Consider the following 25,304-nt stretch of genomic DNA (forward strand, 5'->3'; position numbering starts at 1 on the left):
AATAAGAACACGTCTAAAGATTTGTTTATTTTTTTCTTGGAAAGGCAGATTTACAGAGAGAAGGAGAGAGAGAAACATCTTCCATCTGCTGGTTCACTCCCCAAGTGGCCACAGCGGCCAGAGCTGAAGCCAGGAGCCAGGAGCCTCTTCCGGGTCTCCCATGCGGGTGCAGGTGCTTCGGGCCATCCTCGACTGCTTTCCCTCGTCTACCATCACCTGCTAGCTTGCAGAAAGCAGGAGCAGCACCCTTCTAATCTGCCGGCCCTGGGATGGCCACGGCCTTTCCCGCAGGGCCCGGGGTTTGAGTTCCGCCTCTGTTCCTCCAGCTCCCTGCTCGTGTAGACCGTGAGGCTGCAGCGGCGACTTGGGACATCCGATGAAGTTCTGGGTCCCCAAGTTCGATCCTGGCTGTTGGCATTTGGGGAGCAAAGCAGAAGGTAGGAGACCGTCCCTTTGTCTTTCAGACAGACACATCTGGGCTCAGGGAATTGGCACCCTGTCCCCAGACTGTCTGCCCCCAACGTCATCTCTCCCAGGCCGCCTTGTGCCTCTCCGTGGTTGCCACTTTACATGTGTCTGTGTGACTCCAAGCATCTCTCTCTCTCCAGGGACAGACCTCGCTGTGGGTCTGTACTCCGTGACACTCCCCAGCGTTTAGCTCAAGGCCCTGCATTTGGGTGGTTCCTTCTAGAACCTTCCAGAGCCAGACACAAATGCACAGTGTAGATGAGTGACTAATGAATGAACAACTGACAATAACCCCTGCCCTAGAAGCAGTTTCCTTGTGAGAGGGGAGAGGCATGGGGATGGGGAGGTAAGGGCCAGGCAGTGATGTCACAAAGGTGCCAGAAGGTTCTGGAATGTTCTAGAAGGTTAAATGGGGTAGTGGGCTTATTGGACAGGGGGAAACCACGAAACCACCTACTGTTCAGGTCCCCAGGAGGGGCTGCCTGTCGGGGCGAGAAGGAAGACCCATGTGCTGAACAGACGCCCCAGCTCCCGATGCCTCACCGTGGCGGCCACAACCTCACCTCATGAAGAGGGGCAGGTGAGGGGCCTGGCAGCAGGGCACGAGAGGGTGGCCGAGAGGGTGGCAACAGGAAGCCGTGGGGATTCCGGTCCAGGTCTCTGACCCGGGCAGCACCGTGCAGGGCGAACAGGTTGAGTGTAATCCCGCTGGTTAAGGTCTGTAGTGTCAGCTGTGTTCTTTGCAAATGTTGTCTACTCCCCATGTATTCCTAGGAGTTGGTTTACTTATTTTCTGCTGTTTGAAATGCAGAAAGAAAGAACCACCCACTGATTCACTCCCCAAGTGGCCGCAATGGCCGGAACTGAGCCGATCTGAAGCCAGGAGCTTCCTCTGTGTCTCCCACGCAGGTGCAGGGTCCCAAAGCTCTGGGCCGTCCTCCACTGCTTTCCCAGGCCACAGGCAGGGAGCTGGATGGGAAGTGGAGCCGCCGGGACATGAGCTAACACCCCTAGGGGATGCCGGCACTTGCAAGGCAAGGATTTACCTACTCTGCGAGCCATCATACTGGGTCCTCAAATACATAAATCTAAGAAAAAGAAGACAAAAAGTTGTATCTTGGTAATATTTTTTTTTCCTGGCTGTTCCCTAAATGATACAATTGAAAAGCCCTGTAGGTAGAGTTTATATCTGGGACCAGCAGCCATAAAGATGGTTCATGAGTCTAGAAAGACGGGCTGCTGTCACGGTGCAGCTAGCGTCTTATAGCAGCACTGGTTAAAGTCCTGGCTGCTCCACTTCCATTGCTCCTGGGACAGCAGGGACCTTCAGAAGCACATGGATTGGCACAGATTTAATGCCAACCCGGTGCCGTTTCCTGGTCTAGATGGCTATTTAGGAACCGTGTGAGAAGGGTTCCCTGAACTGAAGCCCTGAGACCGCTGACGGGCAAGAATATTCTGGAAGATTTCAAAGCACGTTGTCCCCCATACAATGACCTAGTGACTTGACCTTACAGCCACACCGTCTCAGCGACCCTTCTGGACAACCAGCTGAACCCACCCTCTCGCTCAGCCCAGGGCAGGCATGACCATCGAACCCCGGGGTTCTCGGCAGACATGAGCAGCGGCTGGAGGCGGGTCTCCCTGCCAGTCCGGCTCAGGTCTCGTCATGGACTTTTTGCAGTGCCATCAAGAGCAATCCTGTGGAGGTGGTGAAGGCCGAGTCCCCCGTGACTCTGGAAGAGGAGCTTGAGGACCATGGAATGGACACCAGCAAGCCCTCAGGTGCGCTGAGCCAGGGGGCGGCAGGGGGCGCGAAGGACACGCCGACTGTGCCAGCAGCCACGCACAGGGACGTGTGACCCTGTAGGGACCAGCCTGTACACTTCCCTCACAAGCGAGTGACTGACAGCGTGGGGCAGGGCCGTGAGGCACCTGCTGGCCAGGCCGGCCCTCGGCATCCCCGTGCACACACAACGTGGCCAGTGCTGCCTGGATCTGTGAATGTGGTAGCTGGGTGTGATGGCCACAGCTGGACTCGGGGGACCTTGCCAGCCACAAGGCAGCCTCCCCGTCCACAGGTGCCCTTTTGCAAAAGAGATGTCATGCAGGCAAGCAAGCCATCCCACTCAGATGGGTGTTTAACTGGCAGGGTTTTAGCAACTGGTGGTGGTGGGGGGGGCGTGAGGGCTTAATTTCTGTATCCTGGATCCGAGAGCCTGGGTTTGGGTCCTGGCTCCGTTTCTGATGTAGCTTCCCGCCAGCACGCACACCCCCGGAGGGCCCTAGCACTTGGGTCCTCACCAACCGAGTGGAAGACATGGCTGGGTTCAGGGCTCCTGGCCTCGGCCTGGTACAGTGCTGGCTGTGGCAGGGAGTGAATGACAGTCAACCCAGCAAACCCCCAAAGTTAGAAAATCAATAGAAACCATTGCCAGTGGCCCCGTCCCCTCTGCCTCCCCGCTCACCCTCCGGGACCTGCCTACAGTTCCCCTCAGCCTGTGGACCACCGAGCGGAGTGGAGAAGTCCTCCTGAGGCTCTCAAAGCACGGACCGGGCCACGAGACCCCGATGACCGTCCCCGAGTTCTTCCGCGACTCCGTCAACCGCTTCGGCACCCACCCAGCTCTGGCCTCGAAGAACGGCAAGAAGTGGGAGATGCTGAACTTCACCCAGTACTACGAGGCCTGTCGGAAGGCCGCCAGGTCCCTCATCAAGGTAAGGGCCTGTCGCTGCTCCCCTGCCCTCCCACCCCGTCCGGCGATGCCCCGCCCCAGTCCGTTCCTATCCAATCCACTTTGCGTTTGAGGTGGGAGGCATATACACATTGATGTGCGAGAGGGACCAAGTTCCCCTGTTTTTAAAAGTTTTGTTATGCGTTGATTGATTTGAAAAGCAGAGACACAGCACGCGGGGTGAGACAGCGACAGAGATAGATTCAACCTGCTGGCCTGCTTTCCAGGTGCCTGCCACAGCTGGGAGCGGGGGGAGCCGGGCCACAGGCAGAAACTGGGAACTCCATCCGGGGACTTCCACATGGGTGCCATCACTTCTCCCAGATCCTGTTGATTACATAGACTAGCCTTGATTCATCCCGCGATCAGAAAGGCTGAAGCAGATGGCCCCAGGGAGGCCCGGAAGGAGCTCCGGGCTCCTGGCTTCAACCTGGCTCGGGCCTGGCCGTTGCAGCCATTTGGGGAGTGAGCCAGCAGATGGAAGACCTCTCTCTCTGTCTTTAAAATACATAAATGAAAAATAATCTTAGAAAAAAATAAAACCCCTCATCAATCAAGAAGGTAGACACACTGTTTATACTGCTGGTGTTAAATTCTAACGGGTCGGATGCTTTTTAAATGGTCCCTGGCTAGCTTTGCTCTGAAGTGGCCCGGAAGCGGGTGGAGGTGACAGGTGCGAGGGCGTGGCCGTGCACCTGCCGCCCATCCGTTGGCCGCTCTCTTGCCTCGCAGCTGGGTCTGCAGCGCTTCCACGCAGTTGGCATCCTGGGTTTCAACTCCATGCAGTGGTTCATAGCTGCGCTCGGCGCCATCCTAGCAGGGTAAGGTGCGTCCCCCGAAAGTGGAAGTGGGTTATCATCACCCCCCCCCACCCGGGGCCCGGGCACCAGGGCGTTGGGAGAACCTCGGGCTTGGCATTGAAGAGGCAACAGCAACAGCGAAAAGACTCAAGGCAGACCTCACCGGTCACTGCTCAAGTGAAAGGGCAGGTTGGAGGTCACCACGGGACGCCAGCTCGCGTGGCTGACCGAACAGAGAGGCTGCGGATGTAAGGGGCAACGCAGGCCGAGTTGTGGCTTTGAGTCCCAGGTGGGACCTCGAACGAGCAGCACTGCTGGCCGGTCCCTCGTTCTCCTCTTCTGGGAACTGGGAGGGCTGTGGGTGTCCCAAGGACTACTGTCGTCACGACATCACGTTCCCTGCGTGTCTGGTCTTCATCTCAGGACGTCCTGCAATCCCGGCACCTGCCTGGAGGAGGAGGACACTTTGCAGTGCAGGAAGGGGAGGCGCATACACCTGAATCCCTTCTCCTTTTTTATTTTTTCCCAGGGGCCTCTGTGTTGGCATTTATGCCACGAACTCTGCCGACGCTTGCCAATACGTCATCACTCAGGCCAAGGTGAATGTCTTGCTGGTGGAAAACGACCAACAGCTTCGGAAGATCCTTTCGGTAAAAGCCGGACCCGGCGCTGCCGGCCACGTCCCACCCCCAGGGGAACTCTGGGTTCCCGGCCTAGGTGTCCTTCGGCCCCCACGGGATGGTGACGAGGAGTGGGTCCTCCTGGTCTACCCAGGGAGGCCCCCTCGAGGGGAGAAAGGCGTGGGGGAGGCACGGCGGACAGGGCACAATTTGAATTTCCACATCGCATGCACTTGGCTTATTACTCAGCCTCTGCTTCAAACCCATCATCACATGGTATTTCCTGGGCATCCCGCGGCTGTTTAGAAACTTTCATGGTTGAATAAAGGATTTATTTATTTATTTGAAAGACATTGGGGTTTATTCTGAAATGCTCCACCCATTCCCCATGCCTCATCAGCTGGGACTGGGGAAAGCCAGGAGCCGGGAGGTCCATCCGGGTCTCCCCTGTGGCAGCAGAGGCCGGAGCGCTGCCCTCCCCCAGGTGCACCAGCAAAGAGCTGGATGGGAAGTGGAGCAGCCGGGATGATGGGGTGCTCTGATGCGATTGCCTGCCTCTACCCAGGCTGGGTCCACACCCACCCCAGCACAGCCACCACAGTGGCCTGCCCAGGGCCGGCGTGGCTTCACCGACTGACCGGCTGGCTGACACCAAGGCGTCCATGGGTAGCATAGCGTTCCCACAGGGGAGGACGTGGGTTAGCCCTGTTCCAGGACTCCTCCCGCCCCACCCCAGCCGCCTCCATCTTCCCCAGGCTTGGGGTGCCAAGAAACCTACACAAACTTTTCTTGTAGATTCCAGAAAGCAAGATGGAAACCCTGAAAGCCATCGTCCAGTACAGGCTGCCCATGCGGGAGAGAAATAATAACCTATATTCTGTAAGTGGGGACGGGGAGGAAGGAGGCAGTGTGGGTGACGGAAGTGGGCGGGGCCTAACGGACCAGTGGGCGGGGCCTCTGCAAGGAACTTGCAAAAGTAGCAAAGACCCCACAGTGCGCCCCAAGCACAGGAGAACCAGCGCTCTGGACATTTAGGGGCAGACCCCACGCTCAGAGATCTCAACAGCAGTCAGATACATGCTCAGCCTGCACGCCCCCCTGCATTTTCTTATCCATCACCTGTGAAGTTCAGTCTGTCTACAGGAAGATGGGTGTCGGCTCAGTACAAACACCACACCACTGATTGTAAGGGACCTTGTGTCTCCTGGGGTCCTGGACCAACGCCCCCCCCATCCCCGCCAAAGGTGCCTAGGGCCACCTATGTGCATTCTGTTGCTGTAGGGGCCGGATCCTGACGCCCCTGCCATTTTACAAACCAGGGATCTGGGGCACAAGAAATAGGGGTGCCCGGAGCTGGTGTTGGGAGCGGGGAGCAGCAGCAAAAAAGTTGCAGGGTGAAAAGCATGGCCGGGAATCACGCTTTGCAGAGAGAGCGGACGGGATCCAGTAGGACGGGGGGGGGGACAGACCTTTCTCCTGCGGCCGGCTTGCCGCCATCCTCTGCTCTCTCCCTCTGCAGTGGGACGACTTCATGGAGCTCGGCAACAGCGTGCCCGACCTCCAGCTGGACCGGATCATCGAGAGCCAGAAGGCGAACCAGTGTGCTGTTATCATCTATACGTCCGGCACCATGGGCAACCCCAAGGGCGTCATGCTCAGCCATGACAATGTGCGTTGCAGCTCCTCCCCTCTGGTCTTTAGACTGCCTTGTCCTGCCTGCCTCCAACCACACACACACACACACACACGCACACGGGGAGCGCAGGGTATCCCTGCCCCGTGGAGGCTGGAGAGCAGGGCTGGGGGTGGAGTGGAGCAGCGGTGGAGCTGAGTTCAAAGCCTTGCCCTGTGATCTCAGCCGAAGCCTCTGACATTGCCGAGCCTCAGTTTCCCCATCTGTAAAATGAGAGTGCAACAAGCCTAATGGCCCTACGGGGTCTTCTTGCCAGTGTTTCTGTGGTTGCGTGGGTGCATGGATGCGGGGCGGGGCGGGGCTGGCTGAGGTCACTGTTAGGAAAGTGTAAGGCAAATGCCTGCTCTGTGGTTTCATGTCTAGAAAACCGAGCGAAAGGGCAAACTTAGTGACTGGCAGCAAGCAGATGTGCAGCTGGGGGCCTGGAGAGGAAGGGGTGGGCCTTGAAGAAGGCATTCGTAGCCCGAGGGTTCACAGTCAACCAGGTCCCGGAATGTAGCTCCACAGCCGCTCTGGTTGCCTCCAAGGAGAACTTGGAAACCGCGTGTCCGATGTCTCTGTTGGGCAGGTTTCTCACTTTATGGCAATCCAGCCGTTTTCTCCAGCAGGTGCTATTTCATAAATGAGCACATTGAGGGCCTCCAGCCAGCCCTCGATAAGGAACGTGTCAGGAGCAGGGTGAGAACCAGGGCCGGCTGCTCGCACTGTCCCTGCTGGTAACTGCTTCATGTACGGATCCATTTAGCTAACGTCAACAGGCACTAGGAAACTTTGGGAGCCCGCCGAAGAATAGTATGTGTACCACAAAGAGAGAATTTGTGAAGTCTTTTTTTTTTAACTTATGGCGAGGCCAGTGTGTGCAGGCTCCATGGGTTAAGCTTGTCTCTTTTCTGGAGTGTTGGTTCAAGTCCTAGTTACTTCTGACCCAGCTCCCTACTCCTGCATCTGGGAAGGCAAAGCTGGTAACGACTCAAGTACCTGGGCCCCCTGCCATACCTACAGGAGACCCCGAGGGAGTTCCTGGCTCCTGGCTTCCTAATTATTACCGAATAGAGCTAAGCGGGCCATCTGCCTGCTGTGTTCTAGATCACATGGCTAGCGGGGACGCTGGCCAAGAACCTGGGCCTTACAAGCACAAGCACCACGGGCAAGCAGGAGGCAGTGGTGAGCTACCTGCCCCTCAGCCACATCGCAGCCCAAATGATGGACATCTGGCTGCCCATCAAGGTCGGGGGTGTCACGTACTTTGCTCAGACCGACGCGCTCAAGGTAGGGGCCACGTGGCTTAGTCACGTCTCCCGGAGGTTGGAGATGGGACGTCGCCTTTTCTGGGTTTACATGTTTTGAATAGTGGAACGTTGTCTGTGTCCCCTTTCACTGGGCCCTGTGATGTACACTTCTTTTCTTTATCCTCCTCTTCATTTCCGCCACCCTATACACGCCAGGTAAATCACCCTGAACTAACTCAGCTGAGCCCCTTCCCACCCGGCACAACTTTTTGGTTTTCCTGGGGTTAGTGGTTGCATTTGTTTTTCCCCTCCCCTGTCCAGTTGTTCCACCTGACCTGCCACTGTTCACTGTTAAGTCTCCAAGTATTCAAACTTCCTCTCTTATTTCTGTATTTCTCTTTCTGCCTCAGGCTGGGCTGGCTCATCTTGGGCTGTGTCCTCCGCATGTGACACCTGAAGAGGGCTGGAGGGAGGGTCTGGCTTCTCTGAGTCAGGGGAGAGCTCGTGGTTGGGGGCGGGCGTGAATCAAAGGGACGTGAGAACAGGGTAGGACAGGGGGAGAGGCCGAGGCGGCTGAGGTGAAAGACATTCATATGACAGGTGCCCCAGAATGCTTTGCGGCTGACCGCCCTTCACCCGATCCCTAGAGCAAATGCAAGCATCCGATTGGCCCACCCTGGGGCCTGAAGTCCACCCTCACCCCGGCAGCCAAGGGCAGATGGGCAGGCGGGCGGGGAGAGACCCATGGCTGTGGCCCCACCTACAGGGCTCGCTGATCGGCACACTGCAGGAGGTGAAGCCCACGGCTTTTCTTGGGGTGCCCCGCATCTGGGAGAAGATGCAGGAGACGCTAAGGCAGAGCATGAGCAAGTCCTCGAGCCTGAAGAAGAAGGTGTTCTCGTGGGCCAAGAATGCCGGACTCAGGGTCAACACGAGGAAGATGATGGGGTAGGCTGCGTGGTGGGGGGCTTGGTGGGAGGTGAGGAAGCCCAGCCTGCCCAGGTACCCAAGCCTGGCCTCCCACCACGGCACCAGCGCACCTCTCCTGGGCCCCATCTCATCCCCAGGAAACGCGATACCACTGTGAGCTACCGCATGGCCAAGGCCTTGGTGTTCAGCAAGGTCAGGAGCTGGCTGGGCCTAGACCACTGCCGTTACTTCATCAGCGGGGCCGCGTCACTGTCCTCAGAGACTTCTGAGTTCTTCCTCAGTTTGGATATTCCCATTGGCGAGATGTACGGGCTGAGTGAGAGCTCAGGACCCCACACGGTGTCCACCCAGCACAACTACCGCCTTTACAGGTGCCAGGCTCCCAGGCGGGTGGGCGCGGGTCCCCCAATCACGGCAAGGCCTCCATTAGCTTCCATGTGCCCCACACCTCCCGCCTACGGAAGCCCAGCCTCTCAGAGTCCAATGGCCGGGGGCCAGCTGCAACGCCCTGCCCTGTCCTCCACCCCGCTGCATGATCCTCCCCCACCCACCATGAGAGCCTCAACACCCCATCCCTGGGATGCCCCACCTCAGACCCCTGCCTGGGTCCTCCCTGGCCTTCTCCCAGGACCAGGAACCAGAACCTAGCCTGTCTCTCCCCAGCTCCTCCCGGCGGCCGCCTCCTGGCCCGGCTGCTCTTCCCCAGCTCCTCCTGGTGGCCACCTCCTGGCCCGGCTGTTCTCCCAGACTGGGGCCTCTCCAGTCATCCAGGGTCTGGCTGGGGAAGCTGACTGCCAGCTGAATCTTCCCAATGAGGCAAAATCACCTGCTGCCCTTGGCTTTAACCCCTGTCCGCTCTGTCGTCCCTCCCACTTGGGCTGTCTCTTGTGGAACCCAAAGGCCCACTCAAATTCCTTGGAAACCAAAGGGCATGCCTTCCCTGGAGATAAGACACTTCCTGGTAGGACACAAAAGGCCAACCTCTACCTCCAGTATGTCTTCAAGATCTGTGTCTTTATATGAAAGGCATATATATAGAGAGAACTTCATATTGGCTGGCTCACCTCCCAGACACCCACAGGACCAGAGCCAGGGGCCAGGAGCTCCATCTGGGATCCCCGTGGGGGTAGTAGCAGGCATCTCCTGGAGCCAGCACCTGCTGCCCTCCAGGGTGGATACCAGTAGGGAGACGGGTCAGAAGCAGAGCAGCTGGGCCTCAAACCATGGACATGGGAGCCCCTAGGGGCGGTGAAAAGCTTCCCCCTCCGCACTGGGGCCTTGGACGAATCATCCACTACCAAGAACCACCAAATGGCTAACTCACGGTTCTGGAGGGCAGGCGTGCTGTATCAAGGAGTAGGGCATGCGCAGCTGCACGTGGGGCTGGCGGTCCCTGGGGGCTCCGGTTGCGGGGGGAAACATCTCTGATCTCCAGCCTTCACATGTCACCTCCATGCGTGAACCTGCTGCAAGGACACAGGGTTATCCTGGATTAAGGCCGGCCTGACGGTGCATAGCTTCATCGTAGCCAGTCCGACCTGCAGCTTCCTGCCTCCCGTCAGGCTTGGGGAGTGTTTTTTTTTGGGGGGGGAAGGAGAAGTGGGAGGAGAAGACACATTCAAACCATTCAAATAAATGTCCCGCCAAGGCAAAATCACCACAACCGTTTCTGGCATCAATGGTGCCCAGACCAAACACCCATCAGGGTCCCTCCAAGAGTTCCTGGAAGTGTGGAACTGTAGGCAAGCTGGGGGGGGGGGCAGGGAGCAGGTGTTTGCAAGCATAGTAAGGTCATGGCTTGAGATATAACCTTGGGGTTCAAGCCCCAGCCTGGCTTCTGACTCCAGCTTCCTGCTGTGCACACCCTGCCAAGTAGAAGGGTGGGCGCCAGGACTCGGGGCGGCGGTGGGGGGGCCTGCAGCCCACTCACGGAACCAGGATGTGTAGCTTTGGGCTCCTGGCTTCAGTGTGGTCCTCTTCTGGCTCCTGCAGGCTTTGGGGGAGTGAACCAGCAGATGGAAAAAACCCCTGTTTGTTATCTCTGCCTCAAAAATGAAAAATTTAAAAAAAAATTATTGGAACGTCAGATATACAGAGAGTAGGAAAGACAGAGAGAAAGATCTTCCATCCCATGATTCACCCCCCAAGTGACCGCAACGGCCACTGAGCTGAGCCAATACGAAGCCAGGAGCCAGGAGCCTCTTCCGGGTCTCCCACATGGGCTGTCTTCCACTGCTTTCTCAGGCCACAAGCAGGGAGCTGGATGGGAAGTAGATCAGCTGGGAGACAAACTGGTGCCCCTATGGGATCCCAGAGCATGCAAGAGGAGTATTTTAGGGCCCGGTGCGGTGGCACAAGTGGTTAAGGTCCTCGCCTTGCACGCCCGGGTTCCCATATGGGCGCCGGTTCTATCCCGGCAGCCCCGCTTCCCATCCAGCTCCCTGCCTGTGGCCTGGGAAAGCAGTGGAGGACGGCCCAAAGCCTTGGGACCCTGCACCCGCGTGGGAGACCCGGAAGAGGCTCACGGCTTCGGATCGGCATAGCATTGGCCGTTGCGCTCACTTGGGGAGTGAATCATTGGACGGAAGCTCGTCCTCTCTGTCTCTCCTCTCTGTATATCCACCTATCCAATAAAAAATAATAAAAATAAATCTTAAAAAAAAAAAGAGGAGTACTTTAACCACTAGGCTACTGTGCCCCGGCCCTTCTCTGCCTTTCAAATCAACATACACACACACACACAATTTTGGTACAAAAAGGAATTTGAAAACCATGCATTTTTTCCCATAACACATTTCCCATGACTATTTTGAAGACTATACTTATGGCTGGAATTTATCCCCCCCACCACACACACACACACACACACACACACACACACACACGAGGTTAAGAAGCTGCCCACGACAGCCTGAGCTTTCAGGTCCAGGGAGCGCTGGGAGTGGGACCCCGTGGAGGAAGGCACTGGGAGTGAGACCCAGTTCCAGGTCCCACACCTGCCTGCTGGGCTGCCGGGGCAGGTGCCCCTGGCGCTGTGTCTGAGTGGCGGCTCCCTTGCCCCCAACTCCGGCAGCTGCGGGAAGGTCCTGAGCGGCTGTAAGACCATGGTGTCCCAGCAGAACGCCAATGGCATCGGCGAGGTCTGCCTGTGGGGCCGCCACGTCTTCATGGGCTACTTGGACATGGAGGATGCCACCACGGAGGCCATCGATGAGGACGGCTGGTTGCACTCCGGGGACCTGGGCCGCGTGGACACCCAGGGCTTCCTGTACATCACGGGACGCATCAAAGGTAGGAAGGGACTGGGGTGAGCCTGCCTGCCCCTGCCGAGACCCCGCCCCCTGGGTCACACCTGCCTGCACCTGCTGAGGCTCCGCCCCCTGGGTCACACCTGCCTGCACCTGCCGAGGCCCCGCCCCTGCCGAGACCCCGCCCCCTGGGTCACACCTGCCTGCACCTGCCGAGGCTCCGCCCCCTGGGTCACACCTGCCTGCACCTGCCGAGGCTCCGCCCCCTGGGTCACACCTGGCTGCACCTGCCGAGGCTCCGCCCCCTGGGTCACACCTGGCTGCACCTGCCGAGGCCCCGCCCCCTGGTTTGCACCTGCCGAGGCTCCGCCCCTAGGGCTCCCCAAACCCCGGAGCTTGCAGCTTGCAGCTCTGCCACTCCCCACACGTGACAGCAGGCTCCAAGCTTGGCAGGATGGGGCCTGGGTGAACTCCCACTCCCTGTTAGGAAAATGGAGCTAAGAGGCCAGTCTGTGTATTTACGTGAGAGACACAATGACACACAGAGTGCCCGATTGCAGAACCCCTCCCTAGACACCTGCGGTAACCAACCGAAGACCAGGGCCAGAGGCCGGGCACGCTCTGCTGGCCTCGTCCGTGGGCAGCAGGGACCCCAGCGCTCAGCCCCTACCTGCTGCTTCCCAGGGTGCACATACGCAGGGAGCTGGAGTCGGGCGCCCCAGCCGGGACTCGAACCCAGGCCCTTGGCGTGTGCTTCTTTATCACTAAGCTATTTGTCCACCTCAGAGTAATTTATTTTTCCACCAAAAAAAAATTGTTTTTGAAATCCACACACAATTTCTATGATATACACTTCCCACAATTTTTTAAAAGACATTTTGTGTGTGTGTGTATAAAAAAACAAATAGAGGGCCTGGCACTGTAGTTTAGTGGCTAGAGTCTTCGCCTTGCATGTGCCGGGATCCCATAGGGGCGCGAGTTCAAGTCCCAGCTGCTCCACTTCCCATCCAGCTCCCTGCCTGTGGCCCGGGAAAGCAGTGGAGGATGGCCCAAAGCCTTGGGACCCTGCACCCGCGTGGGAGACCTGGAAGAAGCTCCTGGTTCAGCTGGAGCTGAATCAATTTGAAGTCAGGAGCCAGGAGCCTCTTCCAGGTCTCCCACACGGGTACAGGGTCCCAAGGCTTTGGACCATCCTCCACTGTTTTCCCAGGCCACAAGCAGGGAACTGGATGGGAAGCAGGGCTGCTGGGATTGGAACCGGGGCTCATATGGGATCCCAGGGTGTGCGAGGCCCTGTACCGGGGCCCTTTCCATAAACTTTGAAGCAGAATGGCTTGGTCACTGTGCAAGACCCCAGGGTTGGGGTTGGAGGAAAGGGGTTGGTGGAAGCGGAAGAAGGTGCACATCATGGACAGCAGGTGGCGCCGTTGCATTGGGGGCAGTTCTCTGAGTCAGACACACACACACCCCTGACCTCCAACCCCCAGCACAGCAACAGGCAGCCGGGCTGTCGGACGCAGTCCACTTGGCCACTTTGTAAGGCACCGCAGCACATGCAGCTGGGCAGGCAGGGGCACCCCACTGTGGGGAAAACGGCATGACCAGCCGGCCCGTGTTACAGAAATCCTCATTACGGCTGGTGGCGAGAACGTGTCCCCTGTCCCCATCGAAACCCTGGCGAAGCAGAAGATTCCCATTATCAGCCATGCTGTGCTGGTGGGAGACAAGGCCAAGTTCCTGAGTATGCTGCTCACACTGAAGGTAGACTACCATCCACACCCTGCTCTCCCACACACACACAGAGGGTCGGGGGTGAGGGTTGGGGTGGGCAGGTGGCACCGGCTACGGACAGGCCCCAAGTGGTGACATGGGTGTCCCCCCCCGGGGTGGGGCATGGCGGGGACAGTGTGAGACCGACTGGCTAAGCGGGGAGCCGCTGGACAAGCTGAGCCCGGAGGCGCTCAACTTCTGCCGAGCCGTGGGCAGCCAGGCGAGCACCGTGACGGAGGTCGTGAGGCTGCGGGACCCCCTGGTGTACATGGCCATCCAGCAGGGCATCGACGCTGTCAACGCGGAGGCCATTTCCAACGCGCAGAAGATCCGCAAGTGGCTGATTTTGGAGAAGGACTTCTCCATTGTAACCGGCGAGCTAGGTGAGCAGGGTGCCCGTCCTTGGCTTGTGTCCGGGTCCCCATGGGCTCCAAACGGACGGATCCTTTACTCTGAGGGGACTGGTGGGTGTGGGACAGATGCTGCCACTTTCAGCGGATGGGCTTCCAGCTCCCTGACCACTGACTCATCCTGGTGCTGTGTCCTGCCTCTGGAAGTGAGATTTGAACTCCTCCCTGCAGCTCTGCGCAGGACTCCCTGTCCTCTGTCCCCACCTGTCGATGCTGCCTGCAGCTCTCCTTGCTCGGTCCAATCACAGGTCCTTGGCACCTGCTCTCCCTCTGCTTCCAACACCCTCCTCCTAGCCGTCCAGGCCTCATCCTGCAAGCTGCCTGCCGACAGTGGCCCTTCCCTCCCCATGTTGGCTTAAATGACCATCCTTAGCCCTGGACCTATACCACCCGGTGCTCGCTACGGCTCCTGCTGGGTCAGTCCTTGTGTTACTATAAGGAAATCCCACAGGAGGGTTTGTGTTGTAAAGAACAGAGGTTTCCGTTCACAGCTGTTGGTGGCTGGAAAGTCCGACAAGTATGGCTCTGGCTCGGCCTCGACAGAAGCTGGCTTAGCCGTTTTCTCCTCTCTTGTCAGGTCCGACGACAAAAATTAAGAGGCATTTCATAAACCTCAAATACAGGCTGCAAATCGAGAGCCTATACCAATGACTGTGCAAGTGGCTGCACTTGCTGCGGGCTGACTGACGGTGAGATGTGGGTGCTAGGCATGGTCCCCTAGGTGTGGCTGTGCCATGACTGACGGCCTGAGAGCGCCCCACGCATGGCAGGCCCACGGGAGAGCAGAACCACAGAGTGCATGTGGACTCTGGGATGCCCCTATCAGATTCTGGTGTCACAGGCAGTGGTTCGAAAGCCTTTCTCAGCAGTTGGAGGAGAAAGCTCCTCCATGGGCCAGGAACCCTGGACGGCTGGCCCCCCCTTGGGGACAAAAAGGAGCGGAGAGGTGAGCCCGTTCACCTGCCAGGTGTTCAGGCAGCCGCACAGCACAGGAGCTCCTGGATAACTCCTGCCTGGGAAAAGTGTCCCGCTTCTGATGCCCGAATTGGTGTGGGGAGGGGCCAGGTTGCAGACCCCCCCCACAATGGGACTCAGGCTTGATGAGCTGCTGTAATGGTCAGTCCAGGGTATATAAGTGGCCACCTCCCCCTGACCCTGCAGCTGTGTGTGTGTGTGAGAGAGAGAGCGAGAGAGGGAGAGAGAGAGAGATTGATTCTCTTCCTATGTCAATGCTAGCCCCCCTGCTCTAATGATTTCCTTCCATCCTCTGGAATGAATCCATTTCCATATGGGGCCGCACTTTGGGCGCCATGACTCATGGCAGGTGAACAGTGGCAGGACTGCCCCGAGGCCCGTGCTGTCTCAGTCTGTTTGCCTCTCACTCAACACGTGCTGGCTCAAGTCCCCCACCCCTTGTCAAGTGTCTCAGGGTGGGCTCCATTCAGCATCCCACGTCCACTGCCACCGCCCCACCTCCCATCTTTGCAGCACTTCTGATTTGACTTTGCAACGGGAGGTGGACCCTCCACTAGGACCCCATCCAGCCTGGGTGCGGCCCCTCTGGCTCGAGACGTCCAAGGTTGAGATGACAACACATGGGGTCACAGAACACTTCCTGTAACCATTCGATTCCCCCGCTCATTTGTTTTCTTTCCATGCAGCTACTGAGACAGTTGAGCTGTGTGGGTGGAAGGTGGAAGCCGCTGTGGCATCTTCCTCCGATGGCATCACTCAGCAGATAGCTCTCCACGGAGGGACGTGGGGGTCAGGGGTGGTGCCCAGGGAATCCGTTCTCTCAGTAAGACCCTAGGGGTGTCTCATGGCTGGTGACGGGCACGCACGTCACATCCTGTTCTCTCTCCTGCCCCAGGTCCGCCGGGTGGCGGCTTGCTCCTCGGAGCAGGTGCTGCTCCTTGAGTCTGCGAGGTCATGCTGTCCTGGTGGTCGCCTTGCCCGACGGTGGTGAGGAGGTGCCCTCGTTGAACCCTGCCTGCTGCAGCCCAAGGCTTCTCACAGGTCTGTCCACGCCCCTCCCAGCCATGGGCCTGGAGAAGCCCTGGGCGGAGAAGTGCAAGGACCAACAGGGACTGGCTGGGCCAGAACACAGCTCTAGCGTTGGCGTTTGCAGCTGGATTGATTATATTTTTTTCCTTCTCTGATCCTCCAGAGGACATCAAGAGACCTTAGCCGCCTCGAGTTTGAAGGGCCAGGCCCCCGGACCTACACACGTGCCTGGGAGCCCCACTTGGAAGCCCCCCGACAAGTTCTGACAATAAAGCTCTTTGCTGTCACTGGTCTCGATGGACAGTCCAAGGCGGACACTTCGTGCTTCGTGTGCAGTGTGACGGAGAATGGCCTGAACACACATCAGTTCTGGCTTGGAATTTTTTATTTTCTTTAACGGCGTATTTACTTTTATCGGAAAGACAGGTTTATGGACAGAGATAAAAAGATCTTTCGTCTGCTGGTTTGCTCCCCAAGTGGCTTCAATAGCCAGTGCTGAGCTGATCTGAAGCCAGGATCCAGGAGCTTCTTCTGGGTCTCCCACGCGGGTGCAGGGTCCCAAGGCTTTGGGCCATCCTCCATTGCTTTCCCAGGCCACAGGCAGAGGATGTAGCCACTGAGCCATTGATTTTTTACTTTTGAAACCCAACAGCGTCCAGCCATGAGTGAAAGTGGCATTCTACACAGACTTACGAGTTCATTTATCCCGAGCACGCACCACGCCTGTGTGAGTGAGTGTGTGTGTGAGTGAGTGTGTGTTAGTGAGTGTGTGTGTAAGTGGGGGTGTGTGTGTGGGGGGGCAAATGAACCTATAACGTGCTCCCTCGCTACCCCACCCCAGCACCGCATCCTGGACCCAACCCACGGCACCCCCTGAAAGCCGCCCTCACCCCGGGCCAGGGTGCACCGCGGCACCGTTCACACTTGAACCCGAGGCTAGGAGCCCACCTCCTCCCTGGGCACCGTCACCGTGGAGATCACTGAACTGGTGGGGAGGGGCAGTGAGTCGCTTTCTGGGGTGTCCCCCTCCCCCACTGCATGGGGTCACTCTTCAGAGACGGGCCAATCAGAGGACCGTGCCAGCACCCCGGAATCTGCCGTGAGGTCATAAGGGCCGGTCCATGGACAGGGCTAAGTTCTGAGTGTGCCCCATCTCCAGACTGCTGTCCCCCGGGGTTCCAGGCAGGGGGGCGTCTACACAGAGGGGTGAAAGTAGACCGTGGAGGGGAGGGGGCGGGGGCTGCACCCCAGTGACAGACGGGCACAGTGTCCTGGCTGCCACCTGCCTCGCTCCATCTCCTCCTCCGGCCAACGTGTTGGACCTCAGCAGCCTCAGGACGGAGTTCGTCAGCTGGCTTCCCTCTCTACCCGCCGCGCTGGGCCGGCCTGTCACTGCAGCCATCCCGAGAGGCCTGCTGGGGCCGGTGGCGCCAGGCTGTGCCTCCTCGGGACCCTCTCAACCCACTCTCACTTGGCTCATGACAATGTCTGGTCAGCCCCAGTAGACCAGATGGCCAGGCCCAGCAGCCGCGACAGTGCCCACAGCGAGGAGGCGGAGGGCGGAGGTAGGCTGGTCATCCCAGCATCCCGTGTCCTGCCCCACCTTTCTCGCTCTCTTAGCTCATGCTGCCTGTCCCCAGCAGGGTCCCACCGCTGCCTCTGTGTCCCTGCCTCTCCCGGATCCTGTCCCCCACCTCCAGCCCGTGTCTGCACCTGCCCGCCCCTCCCCTGCACACCAGGCTCTCTCTCTCTCTCTCTGTCTCCCTGCTTGGTGGCCTGCAGGCCTCAACTACTGGACCACGCAGCATGATGGCGAGGTCCGGCTGCGACAGGACAGGAACCTGTATGACACTGAGGCGCCCCTCACCGTGCACGACCTGCTGATGGGCACGGCCCTCAAGTACTCCCATTATGTCGCACTGGGCTCCAAGCGCAGGAACGGCTGGCACCTGCTCACGTACACTGAGTACTACGAGGAGTGCCGACGTGCAGCCAAGGCCTTCCTCAGGGTACAGCCAGCAGAGCGGTGCTGGTGGGGTGGCCCGCGCCCCTGCATCCACCAGATACACGCCTGGGGTGACGCTCCATCCGTCCCTACGTTCCCACCTCCTGCACCTGTGTATCACTCCCAACTGGAATAAGGCCAGGTGCCTGTGTCTGTGAGCCACACGGCTCCACGCTTCCAAATGGAGAAGTATGGAACTTGCGCACGCCCCAGTGGGTTTCAGATATTATAAGCTCACATATAAGCATGCACGCTCTAGTAGTGTCAGCAGCCAGCAGGCCTGCTGCAGGAATTCAACAGGGGACGCCCTCACATTACAGCTACATGCATTCACTGTCCGGCCAGGTATCCAACCAACAGGTGGTTTTCCTCTGTGTTGGAGAGGCAGACACACAACTGGTTCACTGTCCAGGGGTTGGGGGGCCCTGTCACCTGCGTGGGAAAAAGCTGGGCGGCATTCCCGGTTCCTGCCTTTGGCCTGGCCCAGCCAGAGCTGCCGTGGCTGCCTAGGGAGTGACCCAGTGGATGGAAGTTCATTCTTTCTCTCTCTTCCACCCCACCCGTCCCACAGCTGGGCCTCGAGCGCTGCCACAGCGTGGGGATCATGGGACTGAACTCGCAAGAGTGGGTCATCGCTAGCATTGGTGCCATCATGGCAGGGTAAGGCCTCCTACGCTGCCTGCTCCACCCTCCCCATGCCCCAGGCCTGCCCAGCAGACAGCTGGTGGGGGCGGCGAGCCCAGCTCACACATCCCCTCCTCCAGGAAGCCTTCCCTGCTTGGAGGGTCCCCACACCAGGCCCTCCCTTCCAGAACGCCGGAGCCCCCTCACTCATCGCACACGCTAGCACACAGCGTGGGCCTCTGTCCTACCGTCCCACGGGGTACCTTGTGGGCCTGGATGGGGGGCGGGGTCAGGAAACCCACCTGGTCCTTCCTGCTTCCGCTTCCAGGGGCTTCTCCGTGGGGCTCTTGTCCACCAACTCGCCCAGAGTCTGTCGGCTCATCGCCCAGAAGTCCAAGATGGACATTTTCGTGGTGGACAGCGACAGACACCTGCAGAAGGTGACCCAGGTGAGGTGCTGACCGCCGCTGGGCAGGAAGAGGGGACGGGTGGCGGGGTTCCACACAGCCAGGGCTCGGGGCTCCCAGGAGCAACCTTTCTGAGGCTACTTACAAATGACTCAGGCGACACTGGGACCAGGTGCCCCTGGCTGGAACTCCCACAAGAAGGACCACCGCGTCCCCCCTGGGAGCAGACCCACATGCACACCTGGCCAGCTGTCCGGTCACGTCTTGGAAACACCCAACCTCCTATCACAGTGTGTGGGTTTGCTGCTCTTTTTGGAAAGGCAAATTTACAGAGCAAAGGAGAGACAGAAAGATCTTCACTCCCCAAGCGGCTGTGTCAGCTGGAGCTGAGCCGATCCAAAGCCAGGAGCCAGGAGCCTCTTCCAGGTCTCCCACGCGGGTGCAGGGTCCCAAGGCTTTGGGCCCTCCACTGCTTTCCCAGGCCACAGGCAGGGAGCTGGATGGGAAGTGGGGCAGCTGGGACTTGAACTGGTGTCCCTATGGAATGCAGGTGGGATGGCCCAAGTGCTTGGCCCCCTGCACGCACGTGGGAGACCCAGAGCAGCTGCTGGCTCCTGGCTTGGCTGGCACAGACAGCCCCACCAGCCATTGTGGCCCTCTGGGGCAGGTCTGGCTGGGTCTCTCCTTATCCGGCCACACCTACCCAACAATGCACCTCCCCACCGTGTGTGTCTCCCAGATCCGGGGCTCCCTGAAGCACCTCAAGGCTATCGTCCAGTACCAGGAAGAGATCCGGAGAGAGCAGCGCGGCCTGTACTCGGTGCATGGGCGCCCCGAGGCCTGGGGAGGAAGGGGAGCCCCGGCCAGGCCTCTGGGTGCACCCTGCTCCCTGACCCCCGGGAGCCCCGGCCGGGCCTCTGGGTGCACCCTGCTCCCTGACCACCAACGAGCCCTGGACTTTTGGGATGAACTCTGCTCCCTGACCCCCGGGAGCCCCGGCCGGGCCTCTGGGTGCACTCCGCTCCCTGACCCCTGACCCCTGGGTACCCGCCTCCCCGCAGTGGCAGCGGTTCCTGGAGCTGGCCAAGGCCGTGTCGGACGCCCAGCTGGACCAGGTCATCGACTCGCAGAAGCCTAACCAGTGCTGCACGCTGGTCCACCGCCCGGGGGCCGCGGGGCGCCCCAAGCTGGCCATGCTGAGCCACGACAACGTGAGCGGCCCCCGGTTCGCGCCGGTTCGCACCTGTTCCCGCCGGCCCGCGCCTCACACACCCGGCCTTGCAGATCACCTGGACCACGGCGGCCATCGTGCAGAGCCTCAGCTTCCGGCGTCCCCCTGAGGGCCAGGAGGTGCTGCTCTGCTACCTGCCGCTCAGCTGCTTCCGGGCGCAGCTCTTCCACGTCTGGGTGGCCATCGCCGTGGCCGGCACGCTCTACTTCACGCAGCCGGAGGAGGTGCTGAAGGTGAGCGCCCCGCCCACGGCCCGGAGCTGGCCAATGAGCGGCTGCCTCTGGCCGCAGGGGCGGCGCCAACGCCTCACGGCCTACCCCCTTGGGAATGATGGACCAATGAGCAGTTGTCTCGAACAGAAGGGGTGGAGTCATCCATGTCCCACCCACTCAGGGATGCTGGACCAATGAGCGGCTGCTCTAGGCCGCAATGGGTGGAGTCAGCCCTGTGGCAACCAGAAGGCCTCACTCGCCTTGCACATGCGTGTAACCACCCATGCGGACCACTGCGCAGCCGTGGCTCCACCCCCCGGCTTCCTGCCCAGGGAGGGCCAGGTAGGGGCGGAAGTGCCTTGGGTTCAGCGTGGGACAGGAAGTGGAGTACTATGTAGCCCTGAATAGGACGAGGACTGGGCCGACTGGGACAGCAGCCATGGCGAGGAGCGGCCCTGGGAGACGCAGACACGGGCGGCGGTTCACTCTGCTGCTTCTGCACTGCCTAGTGGCCGCGATGGCCACAAGCAGGGAGCTGGATGAGAAGTGGGGCAGCTGGGATTAGAACCAGTGCCCCTATGAGAGCGGTGGCTTCATCCACTGTGCCACAATGGCGCCTTTCCCCACTCCCCTCTTCCTGGGGGCATGAGGGCATCTGTGGGAGAAGGGGACTCAGAAGGCAGCTGCAAGGGGCGGGGGGCCATGGCCACCGCGTGGCGAGTTGAGGCCCCGACTCCGGCTCCTGTGCAGCCTGGACGGAGGCAGCGGCTGACAGCTCAGGTCCTCGGGTCCCTGCCACCCAGGGAGGGAGACCTGGCGGCAGCGCCCGGCTCCGGGCCCGGCCCTGGGCACTGTGGGCCCCGGCGGGTGGCTCCTGCCTCCTGCCCTCCCCACCTCCTGGACTGGGAAGGACAGCCGGGCGTGCGGCGTGGCCCCCGGGCGCGGTGAGGGGACGGGGTACCACGTGGGTCCACCCCTGCCCCGTACTGCCCCTGCTGCCCCAGCCCTGTCCCTGCTGCCCCTGCTGCCCTGCTGCCCCAGCCCTGCCCCTGCCCTACCCTGCCCCGTGCTGCCCCTGCTGCCCCAGCCCTACCCTGCCCCTGCTGCCCCTGCTGCCCTGCCCTGCCCCTGCCCTGCCCCTGCTGCCCCAGCCCTGCCCCGTGCTGCCCCAGCCCTGCCCCTGCTGCCCTGCCCTGCCCCGTGCTGCCCCTGCTGCCCCAGCCCTGCCCCTGCTGCCCTGCCCTGCCCTGCCCTGCCCCTGCTGCCCTGCCCTGCCCCAGCCCTGCCCTGCCCTGCCCCTGCTGCCCCAGCCCTGCCCCTGCTGCCCCAGCCCTGCCCTGCCCCTGCTGCCCCAGCCCTGCCCCTGCTGCCCCGCACAGGGCTCGCTGGTGGACCTGCTGCGGGAGGTGCAGCCCACCTCCTTCTACGGCGTCCCCTGGGTCTGGGAGCAGCTGCAGGACGCGCTCAAGGCCCGGCAGCTGGACGCCAGCGCCTTCTGGCAGAAGGTGGACGCGTGGGCCGCGAGTGTGGGGCTGCGGGACAACCGGAAGCGGGTCTTCAGGTGAGGGGCGGGGCCTGGAGACGAGGGGCGTGGCCGGGGCGGGGCCCAGACAGCGGGGTGGGGCCTGGGATGAAGGGGTGTGGCATGGGCGGGGACGAGGGGGCGTGGGTGGAAGGGCAAGGCCTGGTGAAGGGCGTGGCCTGGCGATAGGCGTGGCTGGAGCAAAGAGGGGCGGGGCCTGGGTGAGGGTGGGGCCTGAGTGGAGAGGTGTGGCCTGGGCTGAGGGGCGGGGCCTGGGTGAGGGTGGGGCCTGAGTGGAGAGGTGTGGCCTGGGCTGAGGGGCGGGGCCTGGGTGAGGGTGGGGCCTGGACACAGAGGCGAGGCCTGGGTGGAGACTGGATGGGCGTGGCCCGGGCGGGGGGTGGGGCCTGGGTGGGTGGGGCCAAGGAGGCAAGGCTTGAGGCCGACCCCGCCCACTGGCTGCGTGGGCTGTTCCTGTCAGAAGGCAGGTGCACCCCTCGCTGTGCTTCCGCCTGGCCAAGCTGCTGACCTTCGACAGCGCCAGGCGCTTCCTGGGCCTGGGCAGCTGCCACCAGTTCTTGAGCTCGGGCCTGCGGCTGCCTCGGGTCACCTTCAACTTCTTCCTGAGCCTCAACATCCCCATCTTGGAGCTGTATGGCCTGGCCGAAGCCTCAGGTGTCCACTCCCTCTGCACCCAGGACAACTTCCGGCTGCAGAGGTGGGTGCCCTAGCTTCTCAGGCATGGCCCCTGTGGTGGTGTGGGTCGTCAACTCTCCATATGCGGTGGGACACGAAAACGGGATAGGATCTGTGACAGCTGGCATGGCTGGGCCAGGGTGGCAGCTGTGATCACATTTAAGGCCCGGCCTGTGCGAGTGGGGTGTCAGGCACCAGCTCTTTCTCCGGGGGAGCCTGGACCCCTCTTTCCTTCCCTACTGTCTCCCCGCCTTGTCCCCGGTGCCCTTCCCCACCTCCTGCCACTCTGCACCCTAGGAGCCGAGGGGGTGGGGAGCCCTGGGAGGGATGTGGGCAGTTGGGGGGCTCACCGCCTGTCCCCCTCAGCTGTGGGAAGGCCATCCCAGGCGCCTGCACCAAGGTGGTGGACCAGGACGCGCAGGGCGAGGGCCGCATCTGCATCTGGGGCCGCAACGTCTTCATGGGGTACCTGGACGACAAGGAATCCACCCGGCAGTGGATGGACGCGCAAGGCTGGCTGCACACGGACGACCTGGGCTTCCTGGACGTGAACAACTTCCTCTCCATCACGGGCAACATCAAGGGTGAGAGGCAGGCGGGGCCGGGGGAGGGGGAAGGGACCTGACCACCCTCAGCGCCGCCCCCTCCCCATGTGCAGACGTCATCAAGCTGCAAACCGGCGAGTCCATCAACCCGCACCCCATCGAGGACTGCGTGAAGCTGGGGCTCCCCATCGCGCGCTATGTGGTGGTTGTGGGCCAGGGCGCCCCCTTCCTGTGCGCGCTGCTCACGCTGAAGGTGCTGATGGAAGAGGGGGTGACATCGGGGACACTTGGGGGACCAGGTGCAGGCCTTGTGTTTACACTTGTGTCTTGGCAACAGCTCTATGCCTCATCAGGCCCCAAGGGTCTGAGTCCCACCTCTGTTCCCACCCCAGCCTCCTGCACATGCGCACCCCAGGAGGCAGCAGGTGACCCAAGTCCTTGGACCCTGCCGTCCACGGGCGGGAGACTCGGATGCAGCTGCTGGCTTCCGCCTGGCCCAGCCCTGGCTGCTCGAGGCATTTGGGGTGTGAACCAACCCATGGAAGTTCTCTTTTTCCGTTCGATTTCTTTATTGGAAAGGCAGGTTTATGGAGAAAAAGGACAGAAAGCTCTTCCATCCGCTGGTACACTTGCCAAGTAGCTGCAACGGTTGGAGCTGAGCCAATCCAAAGCCAGAAGCCAGGAGCTTCTTCCGGGTCTCCCACGTGGGTGCAAGGTCCCAAGGCTTTGGGCCGTCCTCCACTGCTTTCCCAGGCCCTAGGCAGGGAGCTGGATGGGAAGTGGAGCTGACGAGACACAAACCAGTGCCCAGAGGGGATGACAGCACTTGGAGGGAGAGGATTAGCCAGTTGAGCCATTGCACCGGGCCTCTTTCTAGTGAATACATTTTAATTAAAAGCAGCACATTGCAGAGGCCATGGGGCCACCCCTTGGACAGTCCACGGGCCCAGGCGGGGCAGTGGGGGTGTCCCCACGAACCACCTGACCAGCCCCCCGTGCCAGTGCCAGATCAACCCCGAGACGGGAGAACCCCGCCACATGCTCACCAGTGAGGCCGTGGCCTTCTGCCGCAAGCTGCACAGTCAGTCCAGTCGGCTACTGGACATCGTTTACGGCCACGACCCCGCCGTCCTGGAGGCCGTGAGCCTGGCCATCGAGGCGGCCAACGCCAGCGCACCCTCGCACGGAGCCAGGGTCGTCAAGTGGTGCATCCTGGACAAGGATTTCTCGGTGGCCGGCGGAGAGCTTGGTGAGAAGAGGTGGGATGTGCTGGCGTGGGATGGAGGCACCTGCTGTGGGGGTTTGGGCGGTGAGGAGGCCCTGCCACTCTGGTGACAATGTGGCCTGCTGGGGACCCTCCCCCTGGGGTGGGGTGGGTGGGAGCAGTGGGTCTCCACCCCCTTCCTGACCTGCACCCCTTGGCAGGGGCCACCCTCAAGCTGAGGAGGGCGGTGGTGGCCAAGATGTACCAGGTGGAGATGAGACGGTTCTACGAGGACCACCAGGAGGGCTAGCGGCCAGGGAGGCCCCTTCCCCGTGGACTCCGATCTGCGTGGAAGTAGCCACAGGCCCCCAGTCCTCCTGCCTGACTCACTCCCACGAGGGGGTGTGGGGCTGGAGGATGTGGGTTCAGGGGGAGGCATCCTGGTGTGCCTGGGGGAGTTCACTCCGCGCGGGAAAGTGATATTAAAGTGATGAGAACCGGAGGTCGCTCCGCGGTGCCTCGCCTGGGCCTGCTTCTACGCCACATGCTGCCCGGGGATGCCCTGCTGCAGGACAGACACCTGAGGGCATCACCCCGCCACCTGCGCCCACCCTGGGGTGTGTGTTGAGAACGGGGTGGGCCCCAGGTCTGCTCCTGTGTGTGTGTGTGTGTGTGTGTGTGTGAGAGGAGTTAGAGGGAGTTACACCCTGGATTCATCAGAACAACCTGGGGAACTTGTGGCTGAAAGAGTGTACCCAGAAGCTGGTGCTGTAGCGTAACGTGTAAGGCCACCGCCTGCAATGCCGGCATCCCACACGGACATGGTTCAAGTCCCGGCTGGTCCACTTCTAATCCAGAGCCCTGTTTATGGCCTGGGAAAGAAGTGGAGGATGGTCCAAGTGTGTGGGCCCCTGCACCCATGTGGGACACCCAGAAGGAGTGCCTGCTCCT

General features: G+C 60.7%; 2 protein-coding genes across 2 annotated transcripts; both read left to right on the forward strand.

The window, feature by feature from the left end:
* Nucleotides 1–2,981: 2,981 nt before the first annotated feature.
* On the forward strand, nt 2,982–16,205 carry ACSBG2 (acyl-CoA synthetase bubblegum family member 2). The gene is made up of 14 exons (XM_040990877.1): nt 2,982–3,186; nt 3,936–4,024; nt 4,533–4,653; nt 5,419–5,502; nt 6,143–6,292; nt 7,403–7,585; nt 8,312–8,493; nt 8,613–8,846; nt 11,549–11,766; nt 13,345–13,484; nt 13,630–13,876; nt 14,481–14,592; nt 15,774–15,919; nt 16,071–16,205. The coding sequence occupies exons 1-12, from the start codon at nt 3,040–3,042 to the stop codon at nt 14,552–14,554; spliced, it is 1,869 nt and encodes a 622-aa protein (XP_040846811.1). The 5' UTR covers nt 2,982–3,039; the 3' UTR covers nt 14,555–14,592; nt 15,774–15,919; nt 16,071–16,205.
* Nucleotides 16,206–17,417: 1,212 nt separating this feature from the next.
* LOC121162999 (long-chain-fatty-acid--CoA ligase ACSBG2-like) lies at nt 17,418–24,663 on the forward strand. The gene is made up of 13 exons (XM_040990225.1): nt 17,418–17,472; nt 17,690–17,916; nt 18,484–18,572; nt 18,865–18,985; nt 19,683–19,763; nt 20,005–20,154; nt 20,228–20,407; nt 21,766–21,947; nt 22,393–22,626; nt 22,971–23,188; nt 23,263–23,402; nt 24,152–24,398; nt 24,575–24,663. The coding sequence occupies exons 1-13, from the start codon at nt 17,418–17,420 to the stop codon at nt 24,661–24,663; spliced, it is 2,013 nt and encodes a 670-aa protein (XP_040846159.1).
* The last annotated feature ends 641 nt before the right edge of the window (nt 24,664–25,304 follow it).

This window comes from Ochotona curzoniae, unplaced genomic scaffold, assembly GCF_017591425.1.
Source record: "Ochotona curzoniae isolate NIBS_2020 unplaced genomic scaffold, NIBS_Ocur_1.0 contig_605, whole genome shotgun sequence".
Taxonomy (NCBI): Eukaryota; Metazoa; Chordata; class Mammalia; order Lagomorpha; family Ochotonidae; genus Ochotona; species Ochotona curzoniae.

Excerpts from the sequence above, each read along its gene's own strand:
- LOC121162999 (XM_040990225.1), top strand. The coding sequence starts at position 17,418 with ATGGCCAGGCCCAGCAGCCGCGACAGTGCCCACAGCGAGGAGGCGGAG. Across the intron at positions 17,473-17,689 it reads CGAGGAGGCGGAGGGCGGAG|GCCTCAACTACTGGACCACG; the intron begins GTAGGCTGGTCA and ends GGTGGCCTGCAG. Across the intron at positions 20,155-20,227 it reads CCATGCTGAGCCACGACAAC|ATCACCTGGACCACGGCGGC; the intron begins GTGAGCGGCCCC and ends CCGGCCTTGCAG.
- ACSBG2 (XM_040990877.1), top strand. The coding sequence starts at position 3,040 with ATGACCGTCCCCGAGTTCTTCCGCGACTCCGTCAACCGCTTCGGCACC. Across the intron at positions 7,586-8,311 it reads CTCAGACCGACGCGCTCAAG|GGCTCGCTGATCGGCACACT; the intron begins GTAGGGGCCACG and ends CCCCACCTACAG. Across the intron at positions 8,494-8,612 it reads AACACGAGGAAGATGATGGG|GAAACGCGATACCACTGTGA; the intron begins GTAGGCTGCGTG and ends TCTCATCCCCAG.